A 21392-nucleotide genomic window follows, 5' to 3' on the forward strand; every position below is an offset into this window, starting at 1 on the left:
TCACTCCATGGTTTTATACATTTGATGAGCTCTCTCATAGGAACAATTGGCAAAAAAGTGACAGGTAATGTTACAGGATTCAAGCTGTCAAAAGTCAATTTTCCCGTCACAGATAACTGGCCCTGAAAATTGTCCTCTTGCAACTCCATTACTCCAGATCCTGTTGCCATGCACACCCAAGTCAAAATCCAGCTCAACATTTTGGCCCTGTATCCCCTCTCTTTCTCTTTCTCTTCTGCGGGATCCCCTTTCTGTTTTCCTTCTCCCAGGGTTCGGTCATTCTCCACCCTGGCCCCTCAGTGATTGAGTGAATTTACCGCAGAAAGCAGAGCTGCTCAATCCTTGACTGCTTTTTGGCACCAGCTCAAGATTAATCTGTCAAGACAGCACCTGTCATGTCTCAGCTCATACCCTACATCTGTCAATGACTCCTACACTATATTGCACTAGAGTTTCTAAATCTCTAACTGGTAATAGAACTTGCTATTGGCACTTACTCACTGCTAATATGGAATACTTACCTACAGGGTGTTTGCATTACTTGTCTGGTCCACATAATTTGTATTGCTCAGCAGATAATTAATAGTACCAATAACGAGTCTGTCACGGGAGCCGGTTTTGACTCCCATGAAGTGTGTTGTTAAAGACCCTATGCAGGATGGTAGTATCCGGGAGTGACTGGAGGAGGACATCAGGGAAGATACGGCGAGGAATGGACGGAATAACGGACAGGGGGGCGGTGAAGACTGTGATCATGGAGGGGGAGCACAGGCGAACGAGTCCAAAAGGAAGTCCAGTGGGGGAAATCAGGGCGCAGTCCAGGGTTCAGGTGCCATGAGATCCATCAGAGACGCAGACGATTAAAAACAGGAACAGGGAACGGGGACCAGGAACACGAAGGGTTTAACCCAAAACGGGACAAGGTGGTCCGAGCCCTGGACTCAGTAGGTCAGGGCGTCTGGGGAAAAGGCCTTGCCCTTGGACTACTCCTGAGTCCGGTGGATAGGCGGGCCTTCAGACATCCGTCTTCCAAAGCTAAGCCCTGAACTACGGAGACGCCGGGCTTAAATAGGGAAACAGGAATAGGTGGGATAAATAAGGCTGGGGAACACAATGAAAAAGGAGCGCCCTCTAGAGGAGGGATGACACTCGTGACAGAGTCTCATTAGAATTAGGTGTTGACCAAATTACTTTGAGTCAGCATTTTCTTAGATCTGTGGTCTCCAAAAGAAGATGTGCTACTGGCCCATTGTTGGAGGTTACATCTCCTGAAGCCAAAAAGCATTGAAACCAACAGGGCACTCTGTCCAAGAGAGAACGCCTTGGAGCACAAACGAGAGCCATGGAGGTAAGCCAACCACATATGTGCTGATGGGGCATCTTGTGACGTCTGCCTCCCAAGTCATTTCCAAAGGCAGGGGCTGACAGGGCAAGCTGTCAAACCTCAAGAGACACCACCCACGGGTGGCACAGCCTGGACACCTATTGAACAGCGTGACAACAGAGGGCACCACTGGCGGGAGAGCAGCATACCAGTGCAAATCTCTCTGCTGCCCTTGCGGACCAGCAGAGGGCAGCATTGCTGATGATGAAGGTTTCATTTTAAATTAATCAAACCCTCACAGATGACTTTCATTTAGACCCATGTGAAGATGTTGCCTGGTGTGGTTTTGTCTGGGTTGTGTATCACTCCCTTAAATTGTCCTGTTAAGGGGGTTAAGGTTACCTCCTTTCATGTCTTTTAGCTTGTAACACTGTCCTGTAGATGTGATCTGCATAGTTCCTTGTTGATCCTTCCTACGTTCGGTGCTATGACACGCTCACTGGAGGTTCAAGAAAGCACTGCTTGTGGAAGAACTGAAGTTGTGTGGAAGCATGTAGGAAGCTCCCAACACTTGGCAGCCATTAACAAATTGTGCACTGCGGACACACACTCTGGCCCTTTCTTTTATCTCACTGGGCTCCACAAAGCTGTCGTTTCCCAGAACTGTCGGTGATCACATCAAATAAAAATGCTAACACTCGTGGAAACTATTCCTTATTGTCTGCTGTTGCACTTGTAAAAATATTTAACTTAGTGGATTCTGAGATTTGTGAAATAAAGCCCTCTACTAGTCTCAGTATATCTAACAATACATCTGGCAAAAGGGTTTTAAACAAGCTGGTGTTTCTCCAGCAGACTGGGCTGGAATTGTCCCCATATTTACTGGAAATTGTGGTCTGGGAAACAGAGTAAAGAAAATGGATGTTTTTTTGTGTGTTTCTTTAAAGCTGGATTGTTTGAAAGTTGAGAGGTGTTTTGTGGGTCACCCCATGGTTAAATATAGACGAGTGTTTATATGAAGGTCAGAGGGCCAGCACGGGCTATGGGTTTTGGTTGGGAACATTCGATAAAAAACATTTTGAAGGCAGGGGTTTCCACTCAGTACAGAGCCTCTTTCTTTGGGCCACCTGGTGGGAGGGAAGCTGTTTCACAGGTGTGGAAGCTGAAAGAATGGAGAGGTGGGGGGGGGGAGTCGACCACCATTGTGAGAAACATCTGGACAGCAGATCACAGGCTTCACAGACCCCCCCGTCTGTCTGTCTGTCTGGGGGCAGTGACAGCATCCTCCAGGGAGCAGGCCCATGTCCCTGGTGGAGCAGACTCCATGCAGGCAGTCTATTTCCTCTCATAAAGGTGGATGTGGAGAGGTGCCCCTCTGTATTGGGCTAATAGACCGTTTTAATGGACTTCACACAGCTCCCAGTACGAACTCCGCGGGTCGCCACCAGAAAAATAATTGACGGCACTCCAAATATGAAACAGAAGCTGGCCTAATTAGGCCACAGCATTGCTACTCGCGTCTTTTTCTGTGCTCTTCTGTTTCACTGAGCATAAAAACCCAAAGACGTTACAGAGACTTTGCTTGCTGGACCAGAAATGTAAAGATTTTTATATCCATAATGCACAGAATATAAAAAAGGAACCTAAAGTATTTCAAATATAGAAGTATGACGCAAATAATATAAAAAGTATTATAGCCTTATTCCTTATTTCTTGCCATTTCACCTTTCTAAGTCTAGTACCATTCTGTAGGGGAGGCTTGAAATGGATTTCTATTTATGAATAATTTATCCATTTTCTATCTGCTTTATTCAATTTGCAGTTGCAGGGGAGCCTCAGCCTATCCCAGCAAGCAATGGGCGCTAAGCAGGGTACTGTACACCCTGGATGGGATGCCAGTCCATCCCAGGGCACACACACACACAGACACACACACACACTCACACCAGAGACAATTTTTCCAGAAGCCAATTAACCTTCCAGCATGTCTTTGGACTGTGGCAGGAAAGCGGAGCACCCGGAGGAAACCCACACAAACACAGGGAGAACATGCAAGCTCCACACAGAGAGTACCTACGATTTGAACACAAGGCCCCAGCACTGTGAGGCAGCAGTGCTAACCACAATGCCACCCTGCCACCCATTTTAAAAAAAATATACTCTTTAAGAAAAAACAAAAAAGAAATCCAAAATTGAGTTGTTCACTGTCTAGGGTACTGCTAAGATGTCTGGAAGTGAAGCTCACTGATGCCAAATGCTGCAGGTCAAGACCAGAGTCAGCCTGCTTGATTTTCAAGGGGAAGAAGCAGACCTCATCGCAGCTGCCCAAGCGTGGTGAAGAATGTGCCCTTTAACCCGAGCACAACCTGGGGAACACAGAGACAGAATAAACTGACCAGGAGTCGGCCTCTATTTTTAGCTCTGCTTTTCACCTCATTAAAAGGATGTTTCTGCAGCCACAGCAGGCTGTCAGCAGGCAATCAACCAGTGCCAGAAAAACACAGACGAAGGAAAAAATGTCTTTAAAACCCATCTTCATTCCAGCACAGTGGTTTTCCAGCCTATTATACAAATTATGTAATAAAGCCTGAATTTTTGCTCTCAACAGTAAGTGCCTTCTTTTTTTACAGTCAGGAATTTCACTGGTGCACTTTGAGCATCTTCCTGGGCAGTCAGCATCAAACAGTTTATAGATTTTACAGTTAACATAGCTCACATAGCTACATAGCAGGCATTTTATGTGCCTATGCCGTCTTTGAGTAAGTGCTCAGGGCAAGACCAACAACAAAGTGAAGGAAAAATACAAGTATGCACAAACAGGATTTTGAGTGTTGGAACATATTTTGACTTTATTGCATCCTCCCTTTTATATTAGTCAGGAGCCTGTTAAGTTGTCTACTGTCTAATTCCAAAATTCATTAAAATATTAAGCAGTTACACATTACATATTAGTATAGCTGTATTTTTTCTAGGGGTTTTCTTGTTGTGGCTACCTAAGATTGAATCAGATTCATCGTTAGTTGAGGATGAATAGAATAATATCTCAAAAGTCACATACTAGAAGTTGGTAAATAGCTTTATTACTTGACTATTCCATCATAGCTGAGGAACGCATGCTGGTTCAGTTGTATGGACATTGATAGATATTTGAACTGACAATGTTGGATCCCTGTTATTTGTCTAAGAATAACACAGTGAGTGCTGAGATGTTTTTGTAAGCTGTGTACTGTATTTATTGTGTGCAAATGCCACTTGATTTATTTCCGAAACCATTGTTGGCTTCGACTTACATATGAAATATGTCACTGAAAATGTGCCTTACCATCATCTTTCTCATTGTCAAAGGCTTGAGGGTATTTTTGCTCCTCCATGAGATAAAACATGGAGTGATTCAGTGATATGTTTATTCAGCTCTGCACGTATCCTCCAGTTATTACTGAGCAAGTGGATCTGATGAGGAAAACCCCAGAAAATCCATCCCCAGAAATCAAACCTTCCAAAAAAATGGGAAGAACTTGATTTACAAAATGTATGAAGAACGTGTCTGAAGAGGTTTACATATGTTGTACTTGCTTTTGGCCCTTGACACTCTGGGGGCAGGTTCATAGTCAGGTACAGGTAGGTACATAGACACATAGACAGGTATTTGCAGGTACAGTGCATAGACACATAGACAGGTATATGCAGGTACAGTACATAGACACATAGACAGGTACAGGTAAGTACATAGACACATAGACAGGTATTTGCAGGTACAGTGCATAGACACATAGACAGGTATATGCAGGTACAGTACATAGACACATAGACAGGTACAGGTAAGTACATAGACACATAGACAGGTATTTGCTGGTACAGTACATAGACACATAGACAGGTACAGGTAGGCACATACGGTACACAGGTGCAGTACATAGACACCTTCCTGAAACTCTATGAGAAGGGATGAAGGAGCTAAGGAAAGCTTGCATCGGGGATCAAAAACAGCCCCTGATCCTGGGTTGAATTCAACCTTCTGTCCCAGTGTGGGATAACGAGACAGGATCTGTGGCTTGGCACAGGTGTGGAGAATTAGAACTCCATAATTTATCTGGTTGTAATGGAATGTGCGTGCGCATGGCGGATTTTTATATAACTGAGATCTTGCTTGTACACTGAACATCGCAGAAGCACATACAGTACAGAGATCTTTTTGGCAACATTTTCTCAGACCTGCCTACAGTTAATCTGCCTTTTGTTGTCTTGGCTGGAGGAGGGGGAGGCAGGAGCAGGGGGGCTATGCAGTGTTTTTTAATACTGCATCCCATCATGAATGTACTGGCTACCTTGGCCCACAGCACTGGTAGCTGTGTTGAAAAGATTCTGTTTCGGTCTGGTGTTAAACCATTTTCATGATCTTTTTTCATGTTAAACATAAAGTAATGTCAGGCCAGTACCCGTCTTGCTTGATGGCCAGAATACCATGTGGTGACATCCCAGTGGAGATCTGGTTACCTGTACGTCAGCATGAACTTAGACACTGCTCCAGTGAGGCATTCATTTTGAACTCTTCACATTGCCAGTGGTCTGCTATTAATGCGGATATTCCTTTTAAATGAGGCAAACCAATCTCTATAATCGAGTACATATGTGCTGAGAACTTAAAAGCAAACTTGCCGTTAGACAGGATTTGATGAAATACTATTTGACACCACCTCTGGATGTTGGGCCTGAGAGATGGAAAAGGTAGGGGAGATTTTCCACTGCTTGTTCTTGCTGGTGGCATGGGGGAGACAGCAGTTATTATTAATATTAACATATTGATAAGATCTTGGCAGGACGGAGGCACAGAGGTTAACATTACTGCCTCGCAGTGCTGGGGCTCAGGGTTCAATTCAATTTGTGTCTGTGTTTGCCCAGCGATGGACTGCTGTCCCATCCAGGGTGTACCCTGCCTTGTGCCTGTTGCTTGCTGGGATAGACTCCTGCTCCCCTATGACCCAGGAATTGGAAGAAGCACTTAGAAAATGGATGGATATTAATCAAACCCAAAGTGACTTGCATTTGCATCCTTTAATATGGAGGGGCATTTTGCATGAGTATGGCTGTGCCCCTTCCAGGATCTGAACCCGTGCAGCCCTTCTAGTTTCAAGTCCTGAGCCCTGGTGGCTCCTCTGTGCTGAGATCTCACTTGGCTGGCAGGTTGTCAGACAGTCACAGAGTGCTTGCAAGACAAGGTGCTGGAACGCTGGCTTCCTGTTATGCAAGTCATGGCCCACCACAGGCATCTGCTGCAGATTCTCATGGTGACGCAGGGAACATCGGAATGGCAGCACACTGGAGGAGCGCGAGCTTGGTGTGGTTTCTTGTTCAAACAAACCGCAGCAGGCCGAGCTCCTGGGAGAACAGTACGCAGTGGAGTGTCCTTTCACAACTCCAAGCGGGCTCAAATCCAGACTCCTCTCAGCCTCAACGGGCCATATTTCAAAACATTGGCAGGGTAAAAGCAGGTGGGTACACAGCGTCTCAGTGTGCTTTGCCTTGCAAGATTTTCCATGCTCCCCCTTGACAAGAAGTGTCAGCTCCCATTATGGTTCATTATGCTGCCTGTACTGTGTAGCTCTGCATTGCATTAAAATGTTTTGAAGATTTTTTCCCGACCCTCACTATGCAATGCCTGCAAGAACTAGCCTCTTTAGATGGGCAGATGGTCAGGCAGGCAGACAGATAGTTGGCCAGGTAGAAACAAATGAATGTTTAATAATGTCAACCTTGTCTACAGACGGAAAACCAGTTTTTTTTCTTCATCTGATAGATGGAAAGGTAGCAGGTTCCTCTTAACAAAATGATGTCATCACACGCCTGCATCTAAGAAACAAGTTTAGAAGACAACCACGAAGAACGTGCTGTCTAGTCCATTTTTTTAAGACAGCATCCATATACTGCCATAAATGATGAAATATGCAAACTTGCGTAACATGATCTGGGCCTCAGAAACAGAGAAAAGTCTACACCTCATACCCTCTGTACTTTTTTATTGTTTTTGGCGAATCAGCATTTAACTTTGAAACAGTCCACAAAGACAGCACGAAGGTGGCGACTCCCCTAGACCTTTGATGTGCCAGCGTGTTGGGTCAACAGTGCAGTAATGTGAGAAGGACCAGGAGTCTGAGGGAAAGGAACTGCGTGAGAACAGGGACTTATTCACAAGGCAGAGAAGAGGGCCTTGCCCTGCCGGAAAGCCTTCACAATAATAAATATGGGGATAGACGGTGAGATTAACGTGTAAAACAATGTCTGGAAAGAGAGAGGACAGGTTTGCCTGTCTATCAGGTCACTGTAACTCAAACCCCCTTCGGCGATTTGGCTTTCTTTTTCTGTAGTTGTCCGTGAGGACCTGAATCTGCTACCTGTACACTTCATAGACACTTACCCCAATATTGACAAGAACCTGGAGTGCTGCTCCAGAGGCCTGCGCGGGACCCAAAGCTGACTGTTCACACCCCCTGGAAGATGGCTCTTCCCCCCGCCAGCGACAGGAGTGGGCCACAAGCGGCAGGCGTAGTTTGTTTGGCTCATGTTCCCCAGGGGGAGGCGGTTCTGCAGGGTAAGGTGAGAAAGGATGGCTAGATTTGCTTGGTAATGATGAAGTGAAGAAGAAGAACGAACGAAAGCTTAGACTTGGTGTGTATACAGTACGTAGAGGGTTCAACGAAATTAGTGCTATCAATCAGGCCTGTACAGTATATCAGCCATGTTGTATCACCTTGATTTTCAGTCTTTTGCTGCCATTCGCCTCAGGTTTATGAGACTGGGGATCAGCTCCATCACCCAGCCCAGAGCTGACTGTCACTGCCACTCTGAAGTCTCAGAGCTGACTCCAGCGGTAGACTCCTAACGCAGCTACATCTTCATCAGCACTGTTCGACGTTCACATCATTGTTTTAGCAGCGGCATTGAAGCCTGACTTCGGTGTTAGTCTGTGAACTCTGAACTTTCAGCAGTTGTACTTGTAAATTTATTACATGGAACATTGTTATGATGCTTTGAGACATTTGTATCTGCCTACAAATTAAACAGGGCTCAGTTAAGCACGAGGGCCAATGCTTTGTGATTGTGGTCCTGTGTTTGCACTTGTATGAAGGAGCTGAAACTGCAGAATGACCTTCCGTCTTCCTGTCTCTTCCCCAACCACGCTGGGAGAGCTCAGAACCACTGGACTGCTGAGCACCGTGGGAATCCACAGTCCAGTCCAGTCCCAAAGTCTGGGGGGCTACTTCAGTCTGGAAGGAAGGGCGAAGATAAAAGAGCGCTCTCAGCTGACACAAGGTATAAAACCTGCTGATCTAATCTCTCGCCAGTCCCCTCAGCCTCTCCTCCCCAGCAGTTTCAACAAAAAAGAAATTCCGCCAGCAAATTTCCCCAGCCGTTTGCGTCAATATTTGTTCAGTATTTTAATTTGCTTCTTTTTTTGTTCTTTGTTTGTTCGGCTGGGCCTCACAAAGACCCAAATCCTGAAAAGAAAAGAATTCGGCCCTGTCTAATGCGATTAAGAAACGGCCTACCTAGCTACCCACGCTGCCTTGCGCTCCCAGTGAAAACACTGACTCATGGTCAGTTAGCTGGTGCCAGGTGTCCAGGTGCTGACCTTGCAAAGCAAATGGACTGGAATTACCCACCCCCCCAACATCTCCAGTTAACAATTAGCAGCTTACCTAATTATCCACCATAGCAACTGCAGCGCAGGACAAGGAATGATACATTTCAGCCTGAGGGTTCAAAGGAGTGATAGGTGGAAAGCTAATGAACAGTCATTGCTTCTCATTCAGAGACCTTACCAGTGCAAATACTTGGTACTGAAGTGAAAATCAGGAGCATTTCTTTGTAGCAAGTGCAGGATTTGTTTTCTGTCACTTTGCCTGCTAGTTCTTTTCCTGTTGATGTTGTTCTTCGTTGGAGGAGCTGTCTGTAGCAGACAGGGAATATAACAGTGAGGTTCACAGGGAGCTCTCAGTTGTGTCTTTTAATTGTGCCCCAGTGCCTATTGAATGTAAGAAGATGTTCTATGCATGCTAACAAGGTCCTATAGGTTCATTACTGCAATGTGTACATCATATTCTTTATCTTTAGTTTTTCTCCAAAGCCATTCAAGGCCTAAATGTTTTGGAGGTGAGTATGAAATGTGAATTAGCTCAAATGCAGAGTGTGCAGGTAGCAGAGCTCAAGACACCTATATTAAGTCAGGTTTCTCTGCCCAGTCTAGTCTTGTGCTGGAAGGCTTGGCATTCCTCTCTAACCTGCTGGGCAATAAATCCTGCAATTCTAACAAGTCATTCTGAGAAACACTGTACCATTGCCAGGACATATTGGTCAAGACAAATCTTCCCACAGAAGATTGTTGCCGATTTCCACTCTTAGATCAATTTAAGATTCACAGAGATGAAAGACAGACAGAGCGGAGTAATTAGAGTCCTTTTGAAGAGACTCTGAAATGAACTGTTGTTCGGTACTGTAATTCCAGAACCTCTAAAATGTGAGTTGTCATATATTAATCATCCCTTTACTGTATGTCTTACTGTCTGTTTCTTTTACCTATAGGCCTAGCAGTGGTGAAAAAGAACGTGTGTGTTATATATAACCTAACAATGAAAACATAAGCGCAGTTATACAACAGCCTTTGACGTTGATGGCAGAGGTTTATGGGCAGGACAAACCGGAGGAGCTGTGGGAAGGAGTCTGGGAGGGACACTGACCCTTGTGGACACTGTTCACCTTCCCCACCCTCTGCTGTTTAGCTAATCTGCACCTATGGGAAACAGGTCATGGGACATGCAGTGTGGAGCGCCCCTGTGTTTATCCCCACCCCTTCCTCCACGGCCGCAGGTCCCGCTGCCCTCTCTGCGCTCCAGGATACACACGTCTCCCTGCTGTCGGCGCCTGCACCTCCGCCACAGCGGAGCCTCAGCAGCCTGCCGGCTCGGACCCTGTCTCCGCGCGAGCACAGTCCCGAGCTGAGCGCCAAGAGGAGGCTGGGCGTGCAGCAGCCCCGTCCAGCGCCCAGTGTGGGCATCCCCAGAGGGCAGAGGGGGTTTCTCCCCCAGGCAGGAGGGTCTCCACCCCCCCGCCATCTCTGCCAAAGTGTGTGCTTTCCAGGATGGGGGACGCCAGGGAATTCAGGTGTGTACTGTATGTGGGTTCTGTACTGTGCATGGCACGGCTCCTATTCCACTGCTGTCTGTTACAGTATCGTGTGTTCAACATCCCTCATCAGGTGATCTGTCACACACTCTTCTCTGGGGCAGTTGCACCCTCTCTCCCCAGCCCCTGCAGAAACTAACCCCTTAACCCTGTGCTGGGAGATGTCAGGTTATCAGTGGCAAATGTTCCCCCCTCTGTCAGCTTTGGAATAATCTCCATGCTGGGAGCAGTGCAAGGCACAGGGGCCACCTGTTTGTAAAGCCCTAAACAACCATACAATGAGACTGAAAGAGATAGGATGTTTTTCTGGCCTTTCGTTTTCATCGTTGACATCTCTCTCACAACAGCCATCCACCCACTCATTCTCTAACCACCTCTTCCAGATCAGGGTCCCAGGGAGCTGGAGCCTATCCATCAGATAGGACCCCAATCTAGCACAGGGCACATGCAGACACAGACACACACAGACTCACACCAGGACCACTTTTCCCAGAAGCCAAGTAACCTACCAGTCTGCCCCGGAGCTGCAAGACTTCAATGCTTACCGCTGTGCCACCCTCTTCCACAACACGCAGAATGCAGAGATTGTTGAGGCCGGTGGAATGGAACATCATCCCATCCTAATGTTCTGTTACAATAGGAAAGGAGGAACAGTGGTCAGTGTTCTGGACCAGCAGCTGGAAGACTGGATGGACTGTCTTCCAGAAGTAATTGAAGGCTGAGGAAGAGGTGTCATTCATTTGTAAATCACTTTATAAGTAAAACTGAGAAAAACAAGCAGCTCTCTGTCCTGCTGGGGATTTTGAAGAAAAGTAGTGCAGGCAGACAGGAATTACTGTTAGACCTCTGGTGGCATAATTTGGTACTGCAGTCTGCGGAAAACTGGATCTGGCAAGTACTTTACAATACTGTGTCCATGATACTAACGAGCCATATAACTCCACCACAGAGGAAATGAGTATTAGGGATAATTATTCTTTGAATGAAGAGCAATGTATGTATCAGAGTGGGATTGATTATTTAAATATAACAGTTCTACAACTCAATGTGATTCTGATACTACAAATGTCAGAAGAGAAGCAATTATCCTACACATGGGCAAGGCGCAAAAAGTAAAGGATTTGATTGGTTCTTGAACCCATTATGAAGATGTATTTCCCAAGCAGTATTCCCCTGTGACAGGTGGCCCAGCCTTTTAGCATAGGGGAATTCAACCCCGCCTGACGGAGCCCTATGTGGCTCAGGGGCTGGGAGGTGACTGAAAGACACGTGTCAGCAGGGATGAGTGACGCAGACATGCCGTGATCTGAGTCTGCACCTGCAACTGAGACCTGTACAGCTCAGTTATCCAGCGCAGGTGTTGCTGAGCATGGAAAGGGCCTAATCCTCACGAGCACGCCACCACATGTGTCATATAGAGGGGTCGGCTGGCCATGACAGTGACACATTCATTAAAGCAGTTAGAGAAGCATATGAAAAAACACTGAAATGCTACATCTTGCTGTTTTTTGCAAAGATGACCCAGAGATAAGGCAGATACGGTCTCACAGCTGGCAGTCTTGAGTTTGAAAGGAATAGGGAATGTGTACTGTACCAGGCACTCACAGGACAAATCAGATTGGTCTTGGTGTTGACTTTTCAATAGACACTTCCCCACCTGTGGGGGTGTGGTGGAAGAGATTAGCAGGCACTGAAAAGGGCTTCTATCACAGATAACCAGCAATTCTTGAGGCATTTTGTGTCTATTGTTTTTGGGATGGGGGGCTTTTTTTGGTAGCAATTTCTGAATGGAGGATATGTAGCTCAGAAACTGATACAAAACCGTCGTTTCATTGCTTTTGCCACATTTGCACAAGAAATGACAAAACATTTTCTCCATTCTACTAAAACAGAGCCGCAACTCTGATAGGCTGCTGGCTGCTCTTGCTCCACTGTGTGCTTTGCAGTTAAGACTTATTTGTGTTGAAGCTGTGCCCCTTTAGATGTAACACCTTGGTTTCACAAGGCTCTCTGTATTCATTATGCTGTATTCATGAGCCCTGGCCAGCACGCGTTTCAAAGGTGTCTGGAACAGGGAGAACGTGCAAACTCCACACAAACGGTGCTCCAGTCTGGTAACGGATGTAGGACCCAGGAGCTGTGGCACAGATGCGTTAATACCCACCCTACCTGTGCTCTAGCTGTCTCATACCGCATTTAAAAACATGATGCGATGTTATATCGAGTGGCAGACAAGGAGAACTGATTTCCAACCACACGATTTCCCCCAAAACGAGAAAAGTTTAACTGTGACTGAAACGTATCTGAAATCGGCATTACGTCATATAATCACACTACATGTATTCACATGGAATGACATACATTTCTAGAAAACTATACCTTAGAGAAACACTGAACCCCCCTGTACTCGAATCTGATTATTTCACTACTACACTTTTTTCCGTTTTCCACGTTTGAACACGAGGACGTTTGAATCTCAGTGCTGTTTCATTCGAAACGAAAAACAAATATCACAGTCTAGCGAAAAAATAGACACATAGCACATCCGTTTTTCCCGTCGTTTTCTCTTTAGTGGTTGCGCTGAAGCCACCGGTGAGTCGCAGCGCAAACATTTGAACAGTAAGCTGGTGATCAGAGAAATATTTGAGATTCTTTCGCTTCCCATCCAGTCTGGACATTTACAGAAATACAACCCCCCTCAAAAAAAGAAGGGAAAGAAAACAAGCCGGCGGTCGGGGGTTCTGTTTCTAAAAGGAGGACTTGAACCAGTTCCAGATTGGACACGCAGCTTCGACAAACCGCTCGCCTCTCGGGAATTGGAAAAGCCGTCTGGAATTTGAATATTTTCGCCCCTTTAGGTCACTTGGCATGCCACTGATTTCCTGGGCAACACCCCTTCGCAGCGTATTTAAACGGAGGGAACTTTCTCTGTTTCCAATCCAAGCTCCAGTCCTAACGACAAATCAGGAGTGACCACGAAAGAGCGCAGCGAACCGAACCGAACCGAACCGCACCGCTACTGCAACAGCAACAACAACAGCAAACAGCAGCTCCTAGCTCCAGCTCCAGCCCGCTGACTGAGTAAATCTCTTGGAATCGTCAACTCGCAGACACTGTGAAGATGTTTGGGAAAGCTACTGCGAAGGGGTTTCTTCTTCTGCTGGTTGTCTACACGGTAAGGTGCCTCAGAGCTCAGGAAAGGGCTCTGCTTGATCTCCTTGGTTATCTGCTGTTATCTGCTTGGTTAAGGTGTTTGGTACTCACCCACAACCTCGAGTCCTGCAAATGTGGCACACTTGTTTTAAAATGCTATTTAATTTACGTCAAGTAGACACTCTGGTCTCCTGTATCAAAAGACGACTAGTCTTGCGTGTATGTTGTGTAGGACTGAAGCTTTCACGGCAACCAAGTTATTGTGTGTGTGGTCAGCGATTAATTCGTTTTCTCCGGAGCGTCGCTGAACATCTCCAGCAGGTTTTTGAAGTTCGCTGTTTCCAGTAAATCCGTACAATTGTTTTCTGCACAGTAGCTGGAGTTGCGGTGTAGCTTTATAGCATAGCCGTGTAACCAAACTCATCGCATTACAAGTAGAATGAATCTGGTCAACAACTCGCGCTTTGAGAATGAGAAAATAATCCTGTTTTTTGAGGTTTCGCGTTCACGTTCACTTAAAGTAAAAATAAAAAAAAACGTATTTGGGTCTTGCAAAGGTCCCAGTTACGTTTCTTGCAGCAGTAGAAAATTTAACTTATACTGTACGTACAGTCTTCATAACCTGTACCAATGAACAACAGGGTCGTGTTTATCATAATGCATGTTTTTTTTTAAAAAAAACGTATTATGCAAAAGGGAGAACTCTTATGACGAGAATTGCAGGTAATATGAAGTTAACGCTGGAGTGCCTTAACTCCAGGTGTTTGTTAAACACGTCCTGTGTTCCTGTAAATAACGTATCCAGGGAAACCGGCCACTATCTGTCACTCTTAACCTCTCACCTACTGAACCTTTGGAAACAAAGTTGAAGTCCGTGTTTTATCGTTTCCTAATCGTAAGAGTATTGCTAAGTAACGAAACTGAAAGATGCATGGGTGTACCCCCTGTTGCTATCCCTTAGGTATTTCTTGAGCTGGAATCATCAGCCTTCCTAGGTGTTCAAATGGTTGCTTGTGAAACGCGGTGCTTCCACCTGGCGGGTGTAAATTGACACTACAACCGACAAGGGACGTTGTACTGCATTCGTTGCATCTAAGATAATGTGATAAACGACTACTGTTAGACGATAATATCCTTTGTGAAACTGAAACTTTTCATTGCTAAAAAAAAGTATTGCAACGTAGGCTCAGACTTCGAAGTCTTGTATTTTTTTAATGTTTGTCTACTGGTAGTATTTGCATGTGTTTTGTCTGGAACCTAAGCTGTCGCTTGAGAAATAGCGTTGACCGGTAAAGACCCTCTTTAGCGCCGCCTTCTACAACCCTGACTACACGATCCGTAGAAATAAAAGCTTGTAGCAATAGTTCTTCAGGAAAGCGCAGCGGTCATGATTGTGGCTGTTTCACGGTGTCCGCGCCTCTCGTCCCCCTGCAGACCCGAGGACAGGAGTGCTCCTCGCCCTGCGCCTGCCCGCCAGATCCCGCTCCTTGCCCGATCGGCACCAGTCTGGTTCTGGACGGCTGCGGGTGCTGTAAGGTGTGCGCCCGGCAGGCCGGCGAGCCCTGCTCGCTCCTGGAGCCCTGTGACCACCACAAGGAGCTGTACTGCGACTACTCCATCCTGAGCGACACCGACACTGGCGTCTGCATCGGTGAGTCAGGCTTGGCGCTCACGACTGCTGGTGAACAGAAAGAGCCGATTGTTTTTTTTAAAGGAGCGAGCAATCACGAGCTTAAAAAAATACGCACCTTTGGATTTTTCTGGTTCACAATCGCAGAATTGTGGTTCGACTCCTGGTTTAAATGCAGTGCTTTAGAGTACGTCATCACTAATTTTGTATGAGTCAAGGCTGTACAGGGTGAGCTTTGTGCAATCCCTCTGTCCATGGCCTTAGAGTGTTTCATAGAGTTGATTTTGATGAGCTCTCATGTTCAATTATAACATTTCTGCCTGAGACGTTCAGTGCTCATTAACGATGGGAAAAGGCTGGTTTCTTCAGTAAAGCTGGTCTGGAGCCTGTTGGCTGACTGTTCCTAATGTGTAACCATGACACAATGTGAGACACTGAAGACTGAATTTTGGAGGTTGTGCTGTAAAATAATTAGTATTTACCCAGACATGCTTCAAACATGTGGGGGAAGACCTGGACCGTCTTTGAAGAATTATACTCCACTTGTTTTGTGCAAAAAAAAATGAATCCATGGACAGATGTAATGCAATTTTTTTTAAGAGCTTTCAATTAAATTTCCTGAGGGAAGACAGCAGCCAAATTATATTTCATCTCAGCTTCCCTAACGTGTGATCTTCCCTCCCATATTTTCAGGACAGCTAGAAATCCCCTGTTTAAGGCTCTGTTCCTCTAGATCCCCTGTGGCGTATTCACCCGTGTCTCTGTGCAGGAGACACTGACACAAGCTTGTAGAATATGGGGGATAGGCGTTCCTGGGTTTAGAAACTGCTTTCCCTGCCTCAACGCACAACATCTTCCTTCGCCCCATCTCCACCCCTGCATCTACCTTCGGGGGGACTCTGCACGTCGGGGGTCCTGGCCTAATTGACCTGGGGCAGGGGGTGGGGTGACCCTCAGCCAAGTGGGTAGAAGCCAAATTGTCTCCTGTCCCCTGTTCCTGGTCCTGTCCCCATTCTCCCATTCCCTGCAACACGTCCTGACCGCAGTGACCCCTTGGGGTGTTGCTCCTGCTTGAGACGTGTCCTCCTGACCGGCTGTTTCTCTCCCTCCCCAGCCCGCGAAGGCATGACCTGTGACCTCGGCGGGGTGATCTACCGCAGTGGGGAGAGCTTCCAGCCCAGCTGCGGGCACCAGTGCCTCTGTGTGAATGGCGAGATCGGCTGCGTGCCCACCTGCGCCAACGACGTGCGCCTGCCCTCGCCCGACTGCCCCTACCCGCGCCGGATCCAGATCCCTGGCCAGTGCTGCGAGGAGTGGGTGTGCGACCAGACCCCCCAGGACAGCCTCTTCCAGTCCGTCATGGCCGGTACGTATAATAATGTATAATGTTTCTTTATTAGCCCTATACAATTTCTTGCATTAGGAATTCGTCTTTTCGCATACCCCAGCTTTTCTCCAAGGAGACACAGACAGGGAGAGAAGCTTGGGGTCAGAGCGCAGTGTCAGCCATTGTACGGCACCCCTGGAGCAGTTAGGGTTAAGGGCCTTGCTCAGGGACCCAACGGAGTAGGATTCCTCTGCCAGCCGCGGGATTTGAACCGGCAACCTTCCAGTCACAGACGCAGATCTTTAGCCACAGAGCCACCGTCAGCAGCCAGGCGTCAGCAGACAGCACCCAGGCTGGGGCAGCACAGCTGGGGCAGGGCCCTGCAATGTCTTGTGGGCATCCAGAGCTCATAGATTTCCAGGGCTGCCAGTAGAAACCTTTCCTCAGGGACGCAAGAAAGACCACAGAGGGGAGCAGGCAGTTCGGGCCCATCTAGCCTGTTAGATAGCTCGTAGAGAACTGATCCAGGAGTATCGCCCAGCTATGTCTTGAGAGAAGCCAGGGGAGGGGATCAGCTTCAGCAACATGGCTGGGCACCTTGTTCCGCGTCCCCACCCACCCACTGTGTGAAGAAGGGCCTCCTGCTCTCCGTTTGAAACGCACTTCAAGCTGGTGCCCCTCTGCTCCGTGTCTGGCTGGTCATTCTGATGGCCTCCGCTGGGCTGACCTTGGCTGAGCAAGTCGTTGTGCAATGCAGTGACAGCGTGAATCGCGTGCACGCAGTTGGATGTTGGGATTAGGGTATTTAAATGCCGTTGGTGGTGTGATCCAAAGCCTGTCTTTGTAGTGGGTTGACGGAAGTGACGCAGACCTCTCGGTGAAATTTGGACCCAGTTTGCTCGAATAGCCAGGCCAGCCTTCAGCCCGCATTGCACCGTAGTTTGAAAGTCTCGGCCGTGGTTCCTGCTCTCAAACACTCTCTGTTGCCTCGCTCTGACCCTCAGTCCCTCCCCGTCTGTACCCCTCAGTGTACCGGGAGGTGCCCGCGTACAGCCCGGAGCCCGAGAGCCCGCGGGACAACTGCATCGTCCAGACCACGGAGTGGAGCGAGTGCTCCCAGACCTGCGGCATGGGCATCTCCACCCGCGTCACCAACGACAACGAGAAGTGCCAGCTGGAGAAGCAGAGCCGGGTGTGCATGATCCGGCCCTGCGACGTGGCCCAGGAGGAGGGCATCAAGGTGGGTGCCAGGGCAGACCGGTCTGGATGCTGGGCATTATGGGATGCTTGTGTGTAGTGAGAGGCCAGTGCGTCTGTCCAGCCACTCCCTCGTGTCCTGCAGGAAGCTGGTAAAGAGGAAAGCTGTAAGGGGTATAGCTACCTGACCTTTAATGGTGTTGATACTGGAAGTGCTGGAGGGATGACAACAGCCACGTTCAATCAGACGCGACTGTCTGTAATTTGCAATCACCGCTGACGTCATTTCCTCTCCTAAAACTTTATAAATACTCTACTTGATCCCCTTCTCTCCCTCACATCCCTCTTGGTCACTCCTCACTGTGCATGGGGGTCCCAGCCAAGGGGGTTAAGCTAGATTTTGACTTGAACTCTCCATAATCCTTTCAGTTTACCTAATTCCTGGGTGGTGGTATTCCTAGTGAAATACCATATGCTGTAGTTTGTGGGGAGGCACGGTGCCACAGTGGTTATAGCATCGCTGCCTTGTAGTGCTGGAGCCCTGGGTTTAACTTTTGTCGTGCTACCTGGGTTCAATTGCAGACCTGGGATGCTCACTGTGTGGAGTCTGCATGTTCTCCCTGTGTTTGTGTGGGTTTCCTCCCAAAGTTTAAAGACATGGTGGTCAGTTAATTGGCTTCTGGGAAGACTGGCCCTGGTGTGAGTGTGTCTGTCCTGCGATGGAATGGCATCCCACCCAGGGTGTATCCTGCCTTGTGCCTGTTGCTTGCTGGGATAGGCTCCGGCTCCTCTGTAACCCTGAATCGGATGAGGCGGTTAGAAAATGAATGGATGTTGTCGTTTGTGCTTGGGATGGGTCATATCACCTTTTAGAAGCATCAGAGGCTGTAACTGTAATTGGGATGCAGAGAACCTCTGTGTTCGGCCGGCGGCGCCGTATCACAGTCTCGGGATTTGCGGCATGTTGTATCCCGCGCTGACAAGCCTCTCCCCTGCGTCTCCCGTCACAGAAGGGGAAGAAGTGCATCCGGACGCCCAAGACCCCAAAGCCCATGCGCTTCGAGCTCTCCGGCTGCACCAGCACCCGGGCCTACAGGCCCAAGTTCTGCGGGGTGTGCACGGACGGGCGCTGCTGCACCCCACACACCACCACCACGGCCGAGGTGGAGTTCCGCTGCCCCGAGGGGGACAGCTTCCGCAAGAAGATGATGTTCGTCAAGACCTGCTCCTGCCACCACGACTGCCCGCGCGACAACGACATCTTCCTCAGCACGCACCGCCGCAGGATGATCGGGGACTACGACATCTGAGCCCCCCCCCGTACACACACGCACACACGCGCATGCAGAGACCCGGAGAGACGCCAGCCCCGCGGCATCTCTCTCTGCCGCCTAAAGAGGAGTGCACTGAACAGAGATACCCGTTTGCATGCTGTTTTGTTTTCTTTCTCTTTCACAGAGGAGTGATGGCCCCTCTTCCTCAGTCCCCCTTTACTTTACAATCACACAGTATTTGACATGAAGGAAAGTGGCCTTTTTCGGCTTTCGGCTCTCGGAGATGGTATGTTGTTGGAGTTTCTGTGGTTGGCCTTGTCGCAGATCTCGTGCTCCATTTGGACACCTTCCACTTAGGGGGGAAAACGCCTATCTTCTGTTCACCAGTACTGCGGGGTACAGGGCATGTCCTAGATGACAAGTCGTTTTTAGGTATTTAATGCCCCAGTGAAAAGCACTGTGTTTTCTCTGCTTGCACAGACTAGTCTTTCGATCAGTATGTTCAGTCCTGCCTCGGTGTGCAGCTAGTACAAGACTGGAATCTCTTATTTGCTATAGTGCTCTTCGGAACATTTTGCCACAGAGCGTTTGTCAGAAATATGCAGCAGGGATGTCTTCCTGCCATCCTGGGTCTGTCATCAGAGTTATCCGACTGAGGTAGCTGAGGTTTTCTGGATCTAGTAGTCCAGGATCTGATGTGTGCTTGGCGTCAGAATGCAGTGCTGGGATCCAGGCAGTGGGGAAAATTTAAAAGGAGGGGAAAGGGTGTCTCAGTGACCCGGCAGTAATCAGTCCAATGCTGGAAGAGCACAACATATCCTGAATCCTTTGCTTGTGCCAAAAGTTTATCACCACGGTTGGTTGAATGACTGATCAGATTGTATCTGTGGGGGAAAAAAGAGTTCTTCCGATGTCAGTCATCACAGTAAACTTTCAGGTCCACTAGAGCTAGTGGCCACTGCGAACACGACAGACTTACAGACCATAACACCAGCCCAATTAGATCCGTGCCACAGCCCCACCTCTCCATAGCACTTACTTGCAGTCACTCTGATGTAGCACTCTGATGAAGTGACTGCGAAAATGCTGTATGTCTGAACAGACGAATGCCCTGAGAGCATTCCCCAGAGTCGGCTCCCTGTCCTGAGAAGAGGGGGGGGATTTGTCTCTTGGTGACGCAGTGAGGGACCTGACACGACCTCCTGAAATGCTTGTAGAGGGAGGAAAAAACCTATAAAAGAAAAACAACACATTGAAAGTGTGGCTTTTTAAAAAGAATTACTGTTAATGACATTGCTTACTGTATATTTAAATAAGAAATGCGACTCTTGAGAAATGTGCCTTTGTGTAAATAATGTAAATAGACTGTGTACAGTTTTGTACTATAATTTATGTTATTAACTCCAGGCATAGATGTATTGTACTGTATCCTTTATGTTTCACTGCAACTGCTTGTGTTCTTCCAAGACACAAGTGAGTAAATATTTGTTGCACTTTAGTCGGTTTCCAATAAAAGTGTTATATTTTTTGTATATCCTGGTCTGTTTCATCCCTGAATGTGTTTTTTTTGTGTTGGGGGTGTGGGCAGAAGTTATTTCTATACACAGGAGTAAAAAAGTGAGGCTGGCTTGGTCGTTTTTTGGCTTTTTTCATTTCTCACAAGGGAGTTCTGTGCTCTCTGGAGGCAGATGGCCCTGAGAGTTGTTTCACTCGCCAGCTCAGGAAAAAGCAGGCCTACAATTTTTCCCACCCCTGTCAGGATGCGATGCTTCCCTGGGCTTCCCGATAGATTTTGGAAACATCTTGGTATGACTCTCGTTACGAAATGGAGGGGATTGGGAAAGAACATGAAGTTGATGTTGTGGTGCCCTGGAGGTGGTTGTTCCCCTCTCAGGAGTGTTAGTTTGGTGTTAGCTTTACGGGGGAAATGTGGTAAAGGCACCTGGCGAACTATGTCGGGGCGGACTGTGAGGTCTCAACTGAACAAGAGGCGGACTCCGCACCGAAAGAGAAAAACGCGGTTTAGCTGCGAAGCCTCTTCCGTGTGTGGGGAGAGCGGGAATGCGAGGAGTGGATCTGGGAGAACTGAAGAAAGAATTTGCGAGAAAAGTGTCAAGAGGTGGAAAACGTACTAAAAAATGGGCGAGGAATTCCCCCGGGAAGTCTGGAAGGTTGCAATCTGTAAGGGAACAGAGAAAAAATGGTCGATCTTGGGAGTGCGAATCCTGATTAACGTTAATTTTGGCTTCTGTAGTCTTTCTGGTGTGGGGGTCTTTGAATCTCTGTGAAAAGATGCAGATAGAAAGGGTG

General features: G+C 47.7%; 1 protein-coding gene and 1 long non-coding RNA gene across 4 annotated transcripts; one reads left to right on the forward strand and one right to left on the reverse strand.

Moving 5' to 3' along the window:
* Window positions 1-6665: 6665 nt before the first annotated feature.
* Window positions 6666-14442, reverse strand: LOC107077532 (uncharacterized). Of its 2 annotated transcripts, none has more exons than XR_011191051.1 (6): window positions 13766-14442; window positions 11047-11129; window positions 9142-9269; window positions 8469-8586; window positions 7737-7903; window positions 6666-7471 (listed from the first exon to the last, which is right to left on the reverse strand). It is a non-coding gene; the product is annotated as an uncharacterized lncRNA (long non-coding RNA). The 2 variants fall into 2 exon arrangements; XR_001478562.2 differs by having other exon boundaries at window positions 11011-11129.
* On the forward strand, window positions 13323-20614 carry ccn2b (cellular communication network factor 2b). Of its 2 annotated transcripts, none has more exons than XM_069195535.1 (5): window positions 13323-13676; window positions 15089-15305; window positions 16399-16650; window positions 17616-17851; window positions 18819-20614. In XM_069195535.1, exons 1-5 carry the CDS (start codon window positions 13623-13625, stop codon window positions 19116-19118), a joined length of 1059 nt encoding a protein of 352 aa, XP_069051636.1. In that variant the 5' UTR covers window positions 13323-13622; the 3' UTR covers window positions 19119-20614. The 2 variants fall into 2 exon arrangements, with proteins under 2 accessions (XP_069051636.1, XP_069051637.1); XM_069195536.1 differs by having other exon boundaries at window positions 13328-13676; window positions 17640-17851.
* Window positions 20615-21392: the final 778 nt, after the last annotated feature.

Source organism: Lepisosteus oculatus, chromosome 11 (assembly GCF_040954835.1).
Source record: "Lepisosteus oculatus isolate fLepOcu1 chromosome 11, fLepOcu1.hap2, whole genome shotgun sequence".
In the NCBI taxonomy this organism is placed as follows: domain Eukaryota; kingdom Metazoa; phylum Chordata; class Actinopteri; order Semionotiformes; family Lepisosteidae; genus Lepisosteus; species Lepisosteus oculatus.